At 41.5% G+C, this 17,352-nt stretch overlaps 1 protein-coding gene across 5 annotated transcripts in view; it reads left to right on the top strand.

The window, feature by feature from the left end:
* LOC139579596 (calcium/calmodulin-dependent protein kinase type II delta 2 chain) overlaps positions 1-17,352 on the top strand; it is a 114,696-nt gene that overhangs the window by 16,252 nt on the left and 81,092 nt on the right. For all 5 annotated transcript variants that reach the window (XM_071408360.1, XM_071408358.1, XM_071408361.1 and 2 more), the window contains exon 3: positions 7,554-7,613. In XM_071408360.1, coding sequence (XP_071264461.1) covers positions 7,554-7,613 — 60 coding nt within the window. The remainder of the gene's footprint in view (positions 1-7,553; positions 7,614-17,352) is intronic.

Here is a 17,352-nt window from a genome sequence, read left to right as displayed (position 1 = left end):
GGAACTCACCGAATCCAATGGAATCGTTTTGTTCTGATTCACACAGTAAAGTGATACAGTGTATCAAATCACTGATTCCTAGAAAGCAGCAGGGAATCCTTATGATTAACCTTAGTAGTAGAATATAAAAGAGTAGAATAGAATAAAGTAGAATAGAGTAAATTAAAGTAGAGTAGAATACAGTAGAGTGGAGTATAATACAGTAGAATATAATACAGTATAATAGAATACAGTAGAATAGAATACAGTAGAGTGGAGTAGAATACAGTAGAATATAATACAGTAGAATAGAATAAAGTAGAATTGAAATGGGGGAGAAAGGGAGGGAGTGTTACGCACGCCTCTGAGAAGAGGGAACGCAACTCCCTGCTGCAACTCAGCTCCCTGTGAAGTGCAAGAGGTATGAAGTGTAGGTGGGAGAAAAGACGACAAAGGCAGATTTTACCGTTACTAGGATTTATTTCCTTACGGTAATATGGGGAAAAGGGGCTGGACGGAACCAAAGCAAAGAAAGTAAATATCAAAACTTCCCCCTTTCCTATCTAACCTGCCTACCCACTACTTACCTATCTTAGCACCACCTGGTGCCCTAACCAAAATACAGGGGGTGGTCCGCCCAGGTCTTACCTAGTGTGCCTAGACAATGAATATACTACGGGTATATGTATGCCCGCGGGCCTCTTGCCTAAGCACTCCCAAAGTGCCTTCTCCTTCCCCCCTGGGAACAAATGAAACAGAACAATTATTAACGATTTCACAAACACTCACAAACACAGGACATAGCAAAACTGCTACCAACAACAACAGTACATACCACACTTTCTGATACACAACCAACACTATATCACAATCTAATTCTCCAGCAAAAAATCTCTCTCTCTAATCTTTCCAAAATATTCAATCTCCCTCTCTGATCTCCAAATCTCAACTACCCATCTTCCTGAGCAGAACACTGGCTTTTATATCTTCCTCAGGTGGCAAAGGTAATTAGTGTCAGCTGCTTCTTGACGAGGGGGCGTGGTCAGCTCTCCAATTATCAATTAGCCATGGAGAACTCAGGAAGCTATCTCCTGAAACACACACTCAAATACAAAACAGAACACAGAAACTGGGGAACGTAACACCCACCACAAATTGCAAACATACAGTTTGTAATTACAAAAACCAACGCTTCCCCAGTTAGTAAACCCGTGATAGAGCGTCAGCAACCACATTCGCTGAGCCCTTCACATAGGCTATCTGTACATTATATCCTTGTACAATCAGAGCCCACCGCATAAGGCGGCGGTTCGGATTGTACATTTGCTTTAAGAACACTAATGGATTATGGTCCGTGAAGACCATTACAGGCAAGGCACTGGATCCCACATATACCTCAAAGAACTGTAAGGCTAGCAATAAAGCTAGCGTCTCTTGTTCAATTGTGGAGTACCTTGACTGACACGCGTTGAACTTACGGGAGAAGAAACTGACGGGCCGATCCACTCCGTCTTCATCTTCCTGTAAGAGAATTGCACCCACCCCCACTATACTAGCGTCAACCTCCAACTTAAAAGGTTTGTCAAAGTTGGGAGCGGCAAGCACTGGGGCACTACAAAGTAGCGCTTTAGCGGACTCAAAAGCATGGTTACAGTCCTTGGACCACCTAAATGGTACCTTGGGACTAAGCAGAGATGAAAGGGGAGCTACTACCGTCGAGAAATTCTTACAGAATGTACGATAGTACCCTACCATCCCTAGGAATCTGCGCAACTGGCGTCGAGTCGTGGGAGCAGGAAAAGCAACAATTGCTTCCACTTTGCCAGATACTGGGCGCACTTGACCTCGTCCCACTTGTTTCCCTAAATAAGTCACTGTAGCCTTCCCAAACTCACACTTGGCCAAATTGAGGGTTAAAGAAGCATTCTCCAACCGCTGAAACACACTTCTCAAAGTGGAGAGATGTTCAGACCAAGTAGACGAATGAATCACCACATCGTCAAGGTATGCAGTACAATTTGGCACATCTGCAAACACAATGTTAACTAGACGCTGAAAAGTAGCAGGTGCATTACACATGCCAAAGGGCATCACAGTGTATTGTACAAAGTTATCAGGCGTAACAAAAGCTGATATGTCCGAAGCTCGAGAGGTCAGAGGCACCTGCCAATAACCTTTTAACAAATCTAACTTACTAACGTGAGCAGCAGAGACAGTTCTATCAATGCAGTCATCTAAGCGAGGTAGAGGAAAAGAATCAGACTTTGTAACTGCATTTACGCGACGATAGTCCGTACATAAGCGGGACGTACTGTCAGGCTTAGGAACAAGAATACATGGGGAACTCCAGGAGCTGTTACTGGGTTGTGCCATGTCATTCTGTAATAAATAAGCTACCTCACTTTTCTTTACTTCCCTTTTCTTAACGTTAACCCGGTACGGATGCTGACGTATAGGAGCAGCGTTGCCCACATCCACGTCATGTTCCAAGATGGACGTGCGACTTGGAACGTCCTGAAACACACTGAGAAAACTGTTTATCAATAGGATAAGGTCCTTAGTTTGATCATTATCCAAATGTTCCATTTGAGAGGGTAACTTCTTCAGCATCTCTGAATTACATAGGCGTTCACACTGCTGTAACGTATGGCGTAACTCCAACCCATCCTCCTCATCATCCTCTAGGTCCCAGCCAGACTTCATCCCCACCGCAGCCACACTGGAGACGGTGTAATGGACCGGCTTACCTGAGGAGCTGTCTGGAGTATCACGTACATAATATTCTTTTAGCATGTTAACATGACACAGACGGGAAGAACGCCTTCGATCTGGGGTCTTTATCACGTAATTGGTGTCACTGAGTTTCTTTTCCACCAGATATGGTCCAGAAAAACGTGCTGACAGAGATGAGCCAGGAATTGGCAACAAAACTAAAACTTGATCCCCTGGTGCAAAAGAACGGCCAACAGCCTTCTTGTCATAATGCACCTTCATGCGTTTTTGCGAAGAGGAAAGAGACTTTTGGGCCAACGCACATGCGGCGTGCAGTCTCTCCCGCATCTTACTGACATAATCCAACACATTTTTAGGGGCGCTACTGGGTGTAGGAGATAAGATATGCTCCTTCAACACTTTCAGCGGACCCCGTGGGGTGTGTCCAAACACAAGGTCAGCAGGGCTGAACCCTAAGGACTCTTGTATCGTTTCCCTAATAGCAAATAGGACAAAGGGCACCCCCTCATCCCAATCGGTACTGGTATCCATACAATACTTGCGTAGCATTGCCTTCAGCGTCTGATGCCAGCGTTCGAGAGCCCCTTGACTCTCTGGATGATACGGACTTGAGACCTGATGGGAAATACACAATGTCTTTAACACATTTGAAAACAGCTTTGACATGAAGTTGGATCCCTGATCAGTTTGGATTACTTTAGGGAGTCCAAACGTAGAGAAGAACTTCACCAGTGCCTTCACCACAGTCTTAGCCGTTATAGTACGGAGAGGAATAGCCTCTGGGTATCGAGTAGCACTGCACATTATTGTTAGTAGGAACTGGTTACCTGACCTGGTTTTCGGCAATGGACCTACACAATCAACTATCACTCTTTCAAACGGTTCCCCCACCACAGGAATCGGGTAGAGCGGTGCTCTAGGAACTGTTTGATTCGCTTTCCCAGTGAGTTGACATATGTGACATGTTTTACAAAATTGGACCACATCAGACTTCAAACCTGGCCAGAAAAAATGTCGAAGGACTCGGTTATAGGTCTTTGTAATCCCCAAATGTCCAGACCACGCCTGGTCATGGGCGAGTGACAGCACCTGCTGTCGGAACGGTGTAGGAACAACCACTTGACACACTTCACTCCAGTCATTAACGGTGTCATGAGCTGCCCATTTCCGCATCAAAACTCCTGCTTCCATAAAGTAGGCAGTCTGTCTAGTTTTAGCTTCCTCAATGGAAATTACCGAAGCAAAACACTTGCGAAGACTGGTGTCTCCTTTTTGACATTCAATCACCTTCTCAGGGGTGACAGACAAAATAATGTAATGTAATTGGGGCGCGATTTCGCAGTCCCCTGCCTTAGTTTTTACAGGAGTAAAAACTGTCGGACTTGCAGAAGGAATACTCGGTGCATTGTCTTCTACTTCAACATTCTCAAAAATGGAACTAGCCAAATCCACCACATCTCCAAGCTTGCGAGATTGTGCCCTCGTTAAGACACAAGCAGGAAAAACATGTGGAAATGCTTGAACCAATTTCTCATCTGCAATTCTGATTTCTGGGTTGTCTACTACCTCTAACACAGGAGTAACGTTACCACCAGCAATATCATTCCCTAGTAGCAATGTGACTCCTTTTACTGGCAGTGTAGACACTACACCAACACGGAAACATCCTGATACCAAGTCTGACACTAAGTGGACCCAGTGTAGTGGTACAGGTACTGTTTTTGTCTCTATCCCCTGTAATATGACATGCGAGCCACAATATGTTTCAGGAGACCAGGGTAAAGCATCAGTAATGATTACTGACTGCGCCGCCCCGGTGTCTCGTAAGATTTGAATGGGCTTTTGATCAGCTTGTTCTCCAGTTAAGGAAACACGACCGGTAGAGATAAACGGATCATAGACAGGATCCGGTTTCTCAAATGCTGAATCAAGAACTCGATCCAATGGATGAGCCAAAGACTTGACTAAACCCAAACTTTTCCTTTTTGGGGACGGTGACTGGGACTGTTTCGGTTTATTTTTCAAAACTGGGCAGTCCGCAATCACGTGACCCTTTTGGTGACAGTAAAAACATTCACGGATTTCTTGAAAAGGCTTAGGGTTGTCAGAGGAAAAGCGACCTGAACGAGGCACTGATGACGTAATCAGTCTACCTTCAAAACGAGGTGCACCAAAGACAGTCTTGTGTGTCAAAGCGTACTCATCTGCCAACACTGCTGCCTGGGCCAATGTCACCACTTTCTGTTCATTTAAATGAACTACAATTCTATCAGGGAGGTTGCCTTTAAAATCCTCCAACAGCATCAACTCCCGAATATCAGCAAATGTGTTAGCTTTGCTGGCTGAACACCATCGATTAAACAGAGACTCTTTGTCCCTAGCAAACTCAACAAAAGTACGGTGAGAGGGTTTCTTGTGGTTCCTGAAGCGCTGTCTATAAGCTTCAGGCACCAACTCATAAGCCCGCAACACGGTAGTTTTAACTGTTTCGTAATGTAAACTGTCTTCCAGCGAGAGAGCAGCTACTACTTCCTGGGCTTTCCCAGACAATTTACATTGTAACAGGAGCGGCCAAACCTCAAGTGGCCAATGTAGCGCAGCGGCCACACGCTCAAACGCAGAGAAATAGGAATCAACTTCCGACTCTCGGAATGGAGGGACTAAAGCGATATTTTTACTCACATCGAAGTGGGTTTTATGATGAGCAGCTTGTGGAGTCGCACTGGAGCCAGCTTCTAGCTCCAGTTGTCGAATCCTCACCTCCTTGTCGATTTCCATTTTCCTGAGTTCAAGTTCAAAATGCATCTGTCTCTCCTTATCTTTTTGCTGCATTTCTAACCGGGCCAGCCTCACCTTCAGCCTTGCGGTCAAGTCTGAACGACCTGAAGCAGAAAATAAAGGATCGTAGCGAGGCAATGCAAAGGGGATACGAGCAACCCCTTCCTCCGCCCTGTCCTCCGACTTGGCATCGGAAAGTCTACCCGTCTCCTCTCCTTGCAATGAGAGAATTCTTTCTCTCACTAAACCCTCCCTGACTAGCACCAAAAGCTCAGCCTTTAGGACTTTCTCAGGGATAACAAATCCATAATGGTCAGCTATAACTAAAAGGTCTACTTTTCGAAACCTCAACAAACAGTCAATAGAGGGTGCTTCAATGAACTTGGAGATGGCTGAGGCAGCCATCTTGTACACAACAATCTACTGAACACACAAACTAAACAAGTCATCCAAACTCACAACCTACCATCACACCTCAATCACTAACCACAGAGAGCTCAGTGCAGCAGGGTCCGGTGGGTTTAATGGAATCCCGGATGAGCCCCCATTATGTTACGCACGCCTCTGGGAGGAGGGAACGCAACTCCCTGCTGCAACTCAGCTCCCTGTGAAGTGCAAGAGGTATGAAGTGTAGGTGGGAGAAAAGACGACAAAGGCAGATTTTACCGTTACTAGGATTTATTTCCTTACGGTAATATGGGGAAAAGGGGCTGGACGGAACCAAAGCAAAGAAAGTAAATATCAAAACTTCCCCCTTTCCTATCTAACCTGCCTACCCACTACTTACCTATCTTAGCACCACCTGGTGCCCTAACCAAAATACAGGGGGTGGTCCGCCCAGGTCTTACCTAGTGTGCCTAGACAATGAATATACTACGGGTATATGTATGCCCGCGGGCCTCTTGCCTAAGCACTCCCAAAGTGCCTTCTCCTTCCCCCCTGGGAACAAATGAAACAGAACAATTATTAACGATTTCACAAACACTCACAGACACAGGACATAGCAAAACTGCTACCAACAACAACAGTACATACCACACTTTCTGATACACAACCAACACTATATCACAATCTAATTCTCCAGCAAAAAATCTCTCTCTCTCTAATCTTTCCAAAATATTCAATCTCCCTCTCTGATCTCCAAATCTCAACTACCCCTCTTCCTGAGCAGAACACTGGCTTTTATATCTTCCTCAGGTGGCAAAGGTAATTAGTGTCAGCTGCTTCTTGACGAGGGGGCGTGGTCAGCTCTCCAATTATCAATTAGCCATGGAGAACTCAGGAAGCTATCTCCTGAAACACACACTCAAATACAAAACAGAACACAGAAACTGGGGAACGTAACAGGGAGAGAGAGGGGGGAGAAAGGGGGCGAGGAAGGGAGGGGGATGGGGGAAAGGGAGGGAGGGAGAGAGAGCGCGAGTGGGAGAGAGAGAGAGAGAGAGAGAGTGATGGAAAGGGAGGGAGGGATAGAGAGAGGGGGGTGAAAGGGAGAGAGATAGAGAGAGAGATGTTAAGAGGAGGAGAAATAGAGGACATGAAGTTTTATTTATAGTAATTTCATCAGTTACCAACTGTGCTGTCCTCCAACACACACACACACACACACACACACACACACACACACACACACACACACACACACACACACACACACACACACACACACACACACACACACACACACACACACACACACACACACACACACACACACAGTACGCCCTCTACGGGCTGACATTTACATCACAGTCTGTAAGGGATTACCTACAGCACTATAGTCTATGTAGATACAGAAAACAATGAAATACAGGGATTCACTTCTCTGTCTCTCTCTCTCTGTCTCTGTCTCTCTCTCTTGGTCTGTCTGTCTCTCTCTCTGTCTGTCTCTCACTGTCTCTGTCTCTCTGTCTCTCTCTGTCTATCTGTCTCTCTCTCTCTGTCTCTGTCTCTCTCTGTCTCTGTCTGTCTCTCGCTGTCTCGCTCTCTCTGTCTCTCTGTCTCTGTCTCTTGTCTCGCTCTGTCTCTGTCTCTGTCTCTCTCTCTGTTTGTCATGTTTCCAGACCACCAGAAGCTTGAGAGAGAGGCCAGGATTTGCCGTCTGCTGAAACATCCCAATATTGGTGAGAACAGCAACCCTCGTCGTCCTGGCAACATCTGATCTGTTTTTATTAGTCTGTTGTGGAAAAGGACCACAGGTGTGTGTGTGCAGCCCTGGTCAAATGTAGTGTACCACCTAGTTAATATGATACCTGGTCAAATGTAGTGTACCACCTAGTTAATATGATACCTGGTCAAATGTAGTGTACCACCTAGTTAATATGATACCTGGTCAAATGTAGTGCACCACCTAGTTAATATGATACCTGGTCAAATGTAGTGTACCACCTAGTTAATATGATACCTGGTCAAATGTAGTGTACCACCTAGTTAATATGATACCTGGTCAAATGTAGTGTACCACCTAGTTAATATGATACCTGGTCAAATGTAGTGTACCACCTAGTTAATATGATACCTGGTCAAATGTAGTGACCACCTAGTTAATATGATACCTGGTCAAATGTAGTGTACCACCTAGTTAATATGATACCTGGTCAAATGTAGTGTACCACCTAGTTAATATGATACCTGGTCAAATGTAGTGTACCACCTAGATAATATGATACCTGGTCAAATGTAGTGTACCACCTAGATAATATGATACCTGGTCAAATGTAGTGTACCACCTAGATAATATGATACCTGGTCAAATGTAGTGTACCACCTAGTTAATATGATACCTGGTCAAATGTAGTGTACCACCTAGTTATTATGATACCTGGTCAAATGTAGTGTACCACCTAGTTAATATGATACCTGGTCAAATGTAGTGTACCACCTAGATAATATGATACCTGGTCAAATGTAGTGTACCACCTAGTTAATATGATACCTGGTCAAATGTAGTGTACCACCTAGATAATATGATACCTGGTCAAATGTAGTGTACCACCTAGTTAATATGATACCTAGTTAATATGATACCTGGTCAAATGTAGTGTACCACCTAGATAATATGATACCTAGTTAATATGATACCTGGTCAAATGTAGTGTACCACCTAGTTAATATGATACCTGGTCAAATGTAGTGTACCACCTAGTTAATATGATACCTGGTCAAATGTAGTGTACCGCCTAGTTAATATGATACCTGGTCAAATGTAGTGTACCACCTAGATAATATGATACCTGGTCAAATGTAGTGTACCACATAGTTAATATGATACCTGGTCAAATGTAGTGTACCACCTAGTTAATATGATACCTGGTCAAATGTAGTGTACCACCTAGATAATATGATACCTGGTCAAATGTAGTGTACCACATAGTTAATATGATACCTGGTCAAATGTAGTGACCACCTAGTTAATATGATACCTGGTCAAATGTAGTGTACCACCTAGTTAATATGATACCTGGTCAAATGTAGTGTACCACCTAGTTAATATGATACCTGGTCAAATGTAGTGTACCACCTAGTTAATATGATACCTGGTCAAATGTAGTGTACCACCTAGTTAATATGATACCTGGTCAAATGTAGTGTACCACCTAGTTAATATGATACCTGGTCAAATGTAGTGTACCACCTAGTTAATATGATACCTGGTCAAATGTAGTGTACCACCTAGATAATATGATACCTGGTCAAATGTAGTGTACCACCTAGTTAATATGATACATGGTCAAATGTAGTGTACCACCTAGTTAATATGATACCTGGTCAAATGTAGTGTACCACCTAGATAATATGATACCTGGTCAAATGTAGTGTACCACCTAGTTAATATGATACCTGGTCAAATGTAGTGTACCACCTAGTTAATATGATACCTGGTCAAATGTAGTGTACCACCTAGTTAATATGATACCTGGTCAAATGTAGTGTACCACCTAGTTAATATGATACCTGGTCAAATGTAGTGGACCACCTAGTTAATATGATACCTGGTCAAATGTAGTGTACCACCTAGTTAATATGATACCTGGTCAAATGTAGTGTACCACCTAGTTAATATGATACCTGGTCAAATGTAGTGCACCACCTAGTTAATATGATACCTGGTCAAATGTAGTGTACCACCTAGTTAATATGATACCTGGTCAAATGTAGTGCACCACCTAGTTAATATGATACCTGGTCAAATGTAGTGCACCACCTAGTTAATATGATACCTGGTCAAATGTAGTGCACCACCTAGTTAATATGATACCTGGTCAAATGTAGTGACCACCTAGATAATATGATACCTGGTCAAATGTAGTGCACCACCTAGTTAATATGATACCTGGTCAAATGTAGTGACCACCTAGTTAATATGATACCTGGTCAAATGTAGTGACCACCTAGATAATATGATACCTGGTCAAATGTAGTGCACCACCTAGTTAATATGATACCTGGTCAAATGTAGTGTACCACCTAGTTAATATGATACCTGGTCAAATGTAGTGTACCACCTAGTTAATATGATACCTGGTCAAATGTAGTGTACCACCTAGTTAATATGATACCTGGTCAAATGTAGTGACCACCTAGTTAATATGATACCTGGTCAAATGTAGTGCACCACCTAGTTAATATGATACCTGGTCAAATGTAGTGACCACCTAGTTAATATGATACCTGGTCAAATGTAGTGTACCACCTAGTTAATATGATACCTGGTTAAATGTAGTGCACCACCTAGTTAATATGATACCTGGTCAAATGTAGTGACCACCTAGTTAATATGATACCTGGTCAAATGTAGTGACCACCTAGTTAATATGATACCTGGTCAAATGTAGTGACCACCTAGTTAATATGATACCTGGTCAAATGTAGTGACCACCTAGTTAATATGATACCTGGTCAATGTAGTGACCACCTAGTTAATATGATACCTGGTCAAATGTAGTGTACCACCTAGTTAATATGATACCTGGTCAAATGTAGTGCACCACCTAGTTAATATGATACCTGGTCAAATGTAGTGCACCACCTAGTTAATATGATACCTGGTCAAATGTAGTGTACCACCTAGTTAATATGATACCTGGTCAAATGTAGTGTACCACCTAGTTAATATGATACCTGGTCAAATGTAGTGCACCACCTAGTTAATATGATACCTGGTCAAATGTAGTGCACCACCTAGTTAATATGATACCTGGTCAAATGTAGTGCACCACCTAGTTAATATGATACCTGGTCAAATGTAGTGTACCACCTAGTTAATATGATACCTGGTCAAATGTAGTGACCACCTAGTTAATATGATACCTGGTCAAATGTAGTGCACCACCTAGTTAATATGATACCTGGTCAAATGTAGTGCACCACCTAGTTAATATGATACCTGGTCAAATGTAGTGGACCACATAATATGATACCTGGTCAAATGTAGTGTACCACCTAGTTAATATGATACCTGGTCAAATGTAGTGACCACCTAGTTAATATGATACCTGGTCAAATGTAGTGCACCACCTAGTTAATATGATACCTGGTCAAATGTAGTGTACCACCTAGTTAATATGATACCTGGTCAAATGTAGTGACCACCTAGTTAATATGATACCTGGTCAAATGTAGTGACCACCTAGTTAATATGATACCTGGTCAAATGTAGTGACCACCTAGTTAATATGATACCTGGTCAAATGTAGTGACCACCTAGTTAATATGATACCTGGTCAAATGTAGTGACCACCTAGTTAATATGATACCTGGTCAATGTAGTGACCACCTAGTTAATATGATACCTGGTCAAATGTAGTGTACCACCTAGTTAATATGATACCTGGTCAAATGTAGTGCACCACCTAGTTAATATGATACCTGGTCAAATGTAGTGCACCCCATAGATAATATGATACCTGGTCAAATGTAGTGCACCACCTAGTTAATATGATACCTGGTCAAATGTAGTGCACCCCATAGATAATATGATACCTGGTCAAATGTAGTGCACCACCTAGTTAATATGATACCTGGTCAAATGTAGTGCACCACCTAGTTAATATGATACCTGGTCAAATGTAGTGCACCACCTAGTTAATATGATACCTGGTCAAATGTAGTGCACCACCTAGTTAATATGATACCTGGTCAAATGTAGTGCACCCCATAGATAATATGATACCTGGTCAAATGTAGTGTACCACCTAGTTAATATGATACCTGGTCAAATGTAGTGCACCACCTAGTTAATATGATACCTGGTCAAATGTAGTGCACCACCTAGTTAATATGATACCTGGTCAAATGTAGTGCACCACCTAGTTAATATGATACCTGGTCAAATGTAGTGCACCACCTAGTTAATATGATACCTGGTCAAATGTAGTGTACCACCTAGTTAATATGATACCTGGTCAAATGTAGTGCACCACCTAGTTAATATGATACCTGGTCAAATGTAGTGACCACCTAGTTAATATGATACCTGGTCAAATGTAGTGACCACCTAGTTAATATGATACCTGGTCAATGTAGTGACCACCTAGTTAATATGATACCTGGTCAAATGTAGTGTACCACCTAGTTAATATGATACCTGGTCAAATGTAGTGACCACCTAGTTAATATGATACCTGGTCAAATGTAGTGACCACCTAGTTAATATGATACCTGGTCAAATGTAGTGACCACCTAGTTAATATGATACCTGGTCAAATGTAGTGACCACCTAGTTAATATGATACCTGGTCAAATGTAGTGACCACCTAGTTAATATGATACCTGGTCAATGTAGTGACCACCTAGTTAATATGATACCTGGTCAAATGTAGTGTACCACCTAGTTAATATGATACCTGGTCAAATGTAGTGCACCACCTAGTTAATATGATACCTGGTCAAATGTAGTGCACCACCTAGTTAATATGATACCTGGTCAAATGTAGTGGACCACCTAGTTAATATGATACCTGGTCAAATGTAGTGGACCACCTAGTTAATATGATACCTGGTCAAATGTAGTGGACCACCTAGTTAATATGATACCTGGTCAAATGTAGTGTACCACCTAGTTAATATGATACCTGGTCAAATGTAGTGAACCACCTAGTTAATATGATACCTGGTCAAATGTAGTGCACCACCTAGTTAATATGATACCTGGTCAAATGTAGTGCACCACCTAGTTAATATGATACCTGGTCAAATGTAGTGCACCACCTAGTTAATATGATACCTGGTCAAATGTAGTGCACCACCTAGTTAATATGATACCTGGTCAAATGTAGTGAACCACCTAGTTAATATGATACCTGGTCAAATGTAGTGCACCACCTAGTTAATATGATACCTGGTCAAATGTAGTGCACCACCTAGTTAATATGATACCTGTTCAAATGTAGTGCACCACCTAGTTAATATGATACCTGGTCAAATGTAGTGCACCACCTAGTTAATATGATACCTGGTCAAATGTAGTGCACCACCTAGTTAATATGATACCTGGTCAAATGTAGTGTACCACCTAGTTAATATGATACCTGGTCAAATGTAGTGCACCACCTAGTTAATATGATACCTGGTCAAATGTAGTGCACCACCTAGTTAATATGATACCTGGTCAAATGTAGTGCACCACCTAGTTAATATGATACCTGGTCAAATGTAGTGCACCACCTAGTTAATATGATACCTGGTCAAATGTAGTGCACCACCTAGTTAATATGATACCTGGTCAAATGTAGTGCACCACCTAGTTAATATGATACCTGGTCAAATGTAGTGCACCACCTAGTTAATATGATACCTGGTCAAATGTAGTGCACCACCTAGTTAATATGATACCTGGTCAAATGTAGTGACCACCTAGTTAATATGATACCTGGTCAAATGTAGTGTACCACCTAGTTAATATGATACCTGGTCAAATGTAGTGACCACCTAGTTAATATGATACCTGGTCAAATGTAGTGACCACCTAGTTAATATGATACCTGGTCAAATGTAGTGACCACCTAGTTAATATGATACCTGGTCAATGTAGTGACCACCTAGTTAATATGATACCTGGTCAAATGTAGTGTACCACCTAGTTAATATGATACCTGGTCAAATGTAGTGCACCACCTAGTTAATATGATACCTGGTCAAATGTAGTGACCACCTAGTTAATATGATACCTGGTCAAATGTAGTGCACCCCATAGATAATATGATACCTGGTCAAATGTAGTGCACCACCTAGTTAATATGATACCTGGTCAAATGTAGTGCACCCCATAGTTAATATGATACCTGGTCAAATGTAGTGACCACCTAGTTAATATGATACCTGGTCAAATGTAGTGTACCACCTAGTTAATATGATACCTGGTCAAATGTAGTGTACCCCATAGTTAATATGATACCTGGTCAAATGTAGTGTACCACCTAGTTAATATGATACCTGGTCAAATGTAGTGCACCACCTAGTTAATATGATACCTGGTCAAATGTAGTGACCACCTAGTTAATATGATACCTGGTCAAATGTAGTGACCACCTAGTTAATATGATACCTGGTCAAATGTAGTGACCACCTAGTTAATATGATACCTGGTCAAATGTAGTGACCACCTAGTTAATATGATACCTGGTCAATGTAGTGACCACCTAGTTAATATGATACCTGGTCAAATGTAGTGTATCACCTAGTTAATATGATACCTGGTCAAATGTAGTGCACCACCTAGTTAATATGATACCTGGTCAAATGTAGTGCACCACCTAGTTAATATGATACCTGGTCAAATGTAGTGTACCACCTAGTTAATATGATACCTGGTCAAATGTAGTGACCACCTAGTTAATATGATACCTGGTCAAATGTAGTGACCACCTAGGTAATATGATACCTGGTCAAATGTAGTGGACCACCTAGTTAATATGATACCTGGTCAAATGTAGTGCACCCCATAGATAATATGATACCTGGTCAAATGTAGTGTACCACCTAGTTAATATGATACCTGGTCAAATGTAGTGACCACCTAGTTAATATGATACCTGGTCAAATGTAGTGACCACCTAGTTAATATGATACCTGGTCAAATGTAGTGGACCACCTAGTTAATATGATACCTGGTCAAATGTAGTGCACCCCATAGATAATATGATACCTGGTCAAATGTAGTGTACCACCTAGTTAATATGATACCTTGTCAAATGTAGTGGACCACCTAGTTAATATGATACCTGGTCAAATGTAGTGTATCACCTAGTTAATATGATACCTGGTCAAATGTAGTGACCACCTAGTTAATATGATACCTGGTCAAATGTAGTGGACCACCTAGTTAATATGATACCTGATCAAATGTAGTGCACCACCTAGTTAATATGATACCTGGTCAAATGTAGTGTACCACCTAGTTAATATGATACCTGGTCAAATGTAGTGGACCACCTAGTTAATATGATACCTGGTCAAATGTAGTGTACCACCTAGTTAATATGATACCTGGTCAAATGTAGTGGACCACCTAGTTAATATGATACCTGGTCAAATGTAGTGTATCACCTAGTTAATATGATACCTGGTCAAATGTAGTGACCACCTAGTTAATATGATACCTGGTCAAATGTAGTGTACCACCTAGTTAATATGATACCTGGTCAAATGTAGTGTACCCCATAGTTAATATGATACCTGGTCAAATGTAGTGTACCACCTAGTTAATATGATACCTGGTCAAATGTAGTGCACCACCTAGTTAATATGATACCTGGTCAAATGTAGTGACCACCTAGTTAATATGATACCTGGTCAAATGTAGTGACCACCTAGTTAATATGATACCTGGTCAAATGTAGTGACCACCTAGTTAATATGATACCTGGTCAAATGTAGTGACCACCTAGTTAATATGATACCTGGTCAATGTAGTGACCACCTAGTTAATATGATACCTGGTCAAATGTAGTGTACCACCTAGTTAATATGATACCTGGTCAAATGTAGTGCACCACCTAGTTAATATGATACCTGGTCAAATGTAGTGCACCACCTAGTTAATATGATACCTGGTCAAATGTAGTGTACCACCTAGTTAATATGATACCTGGTCAATGTAGTGACCACCTAGTTAATATGATACCTGGTCAAATGTAGTGCACCACCTAGTTAATATGATACCTGGTCAAATGTAGTGCACCACCTAGTTAATATGATACCTGGTCAAATGTAGTGCACCACCTAGTTAATATGATACCTGGTCAAATGTAGTGTACCACCTAGTTAATATGATACCTGGTCAAATGTAGTGCACCACCTAGTTAATATGATACCTGGTCAAATGTAGTGCACCACCTAGTTAATATGATACCTGGTCAAATGTAGTGCACCACCTAGTTAATATGATACCTGGTCAAATGTAGTGACCACCTAGTTAATATGATACCTGGTCAAATGTAGTGTACCACCTAGTTAATATGATACCTGGTCAAATGTAGTGACCACCTAGTTAATATGATACCTGGTCAAATGTAGTGTACCACCTAGTTAATATGATACCTGGTCAAATGTAGTGCACCACCTAGTTAATATGATACCTGGTCAAATGTAGTGCACCACCTAGTTAATATGATACCTGGTCAAATGTAGTGTACCACCTAGTTAATATGATACCTGGTCAAATGTAGTGCACCACCTAGTTAATATGATACCTGGTCAAATGTAGTGCACCACCTAGTTAATATGATACCTGGTCAAATGTAGTGTACCACCTAGTTAATATGATACCTGGTCAAATGTAGTGCACCACCTAGTTAATATGATACCTGGTCAAATGTAGTGCACCACCTAGTTAATATGATACCTGGTCAAATGTAGTGCACCACCTAGTTAATATGATACCTGGTCAAATGTAGTGCACCACCTAGTTAATATGATACCTGGTCAAATGTAGTGCACCACCTAGTTAATATGATACCTGGTCAAATGTAGTGCACCACCTAGTTAATATGATACCTGTTCAAATGTAGTGCACCACCTAGTTAATATGATACCTGGTCAAATGTAGTGCACCACCTAGTTAATATGATACCTGGTCAAATGTAGTGACCACCTAGTTAATATGATACCTGGTCAAATGTAGTGTACCACCTAGTTAATATGATACCTGGTCAAATGTAGTGACCACCTAGTTAATATGATACCTGGTCAAATGTAGTGACCACCTAGTTAATATGATACCTGGTCAAATGTAGTGACCACCTAGTTAATATGATACCTGGTCAAATGTAGTGCACCACCTAGTTAATATGATACCTGGTCAAATGTAGTGTACCACCTAGTTAATATGATACCTGGTCAAATGTAGTGCACCACCTAGTTAATATGATACCTGGTCAATGTAGTGACCACCTAGTTAATATGATACCTGGTCAAATGTAGTGTACCACCTAGTTAATATGATACCTGGTCAAATGTAGTGCACCACCTAGTTAATATGATACCTGGTCAAATGTAGTGACCATCTAGTTAATATGATACCTGGTCAAATGTAGTGCACCACCTAGTTAATATGATACCTGGTCAAATGTAGTGACCACCTAGTTAATATGATACCTGGTCAAATGTAGTGCACCACCTAGTTAATATGATACCTGGTCAAATGTAGTGCACCACCTAGTTAATATGATACCTGGTCAAATGTAGTGTACCACCTAGTTAATATGATACCTGGTCAAATGTAGTGCACCACCTAGTTAATATGATACCTGGTCAAATGTAGTGCACCACCTAGTTAATATGATACCTGGTCAAATGTAGTGCACCACCTAGTTAATATGATACCTGGTCAAATGTAGTGTACCACCTAGTTAATATGATACC

The sequence above is a fragment of the Salvelinus alpinus genome, chromosome 6 (assembly GCF_045679555.1).
Source record: "Salvelinus alpinus chromosome 6, SLU_Salpinus.1, whole genome shotgun sequence".
Taxonomy (NCBI): domain Eukaryota; kingdom Metazoa; phylum Chordata; class Actinopteri; order Salmoniformes; family Salmonidae; genus Salvelinus; species Salvelinus alpinus.
The sequence above is the reverse complement of the archived record's forward strand: the minus strand, read 5'-3'. Positions and strand labels throughout refer to the sequence as shown.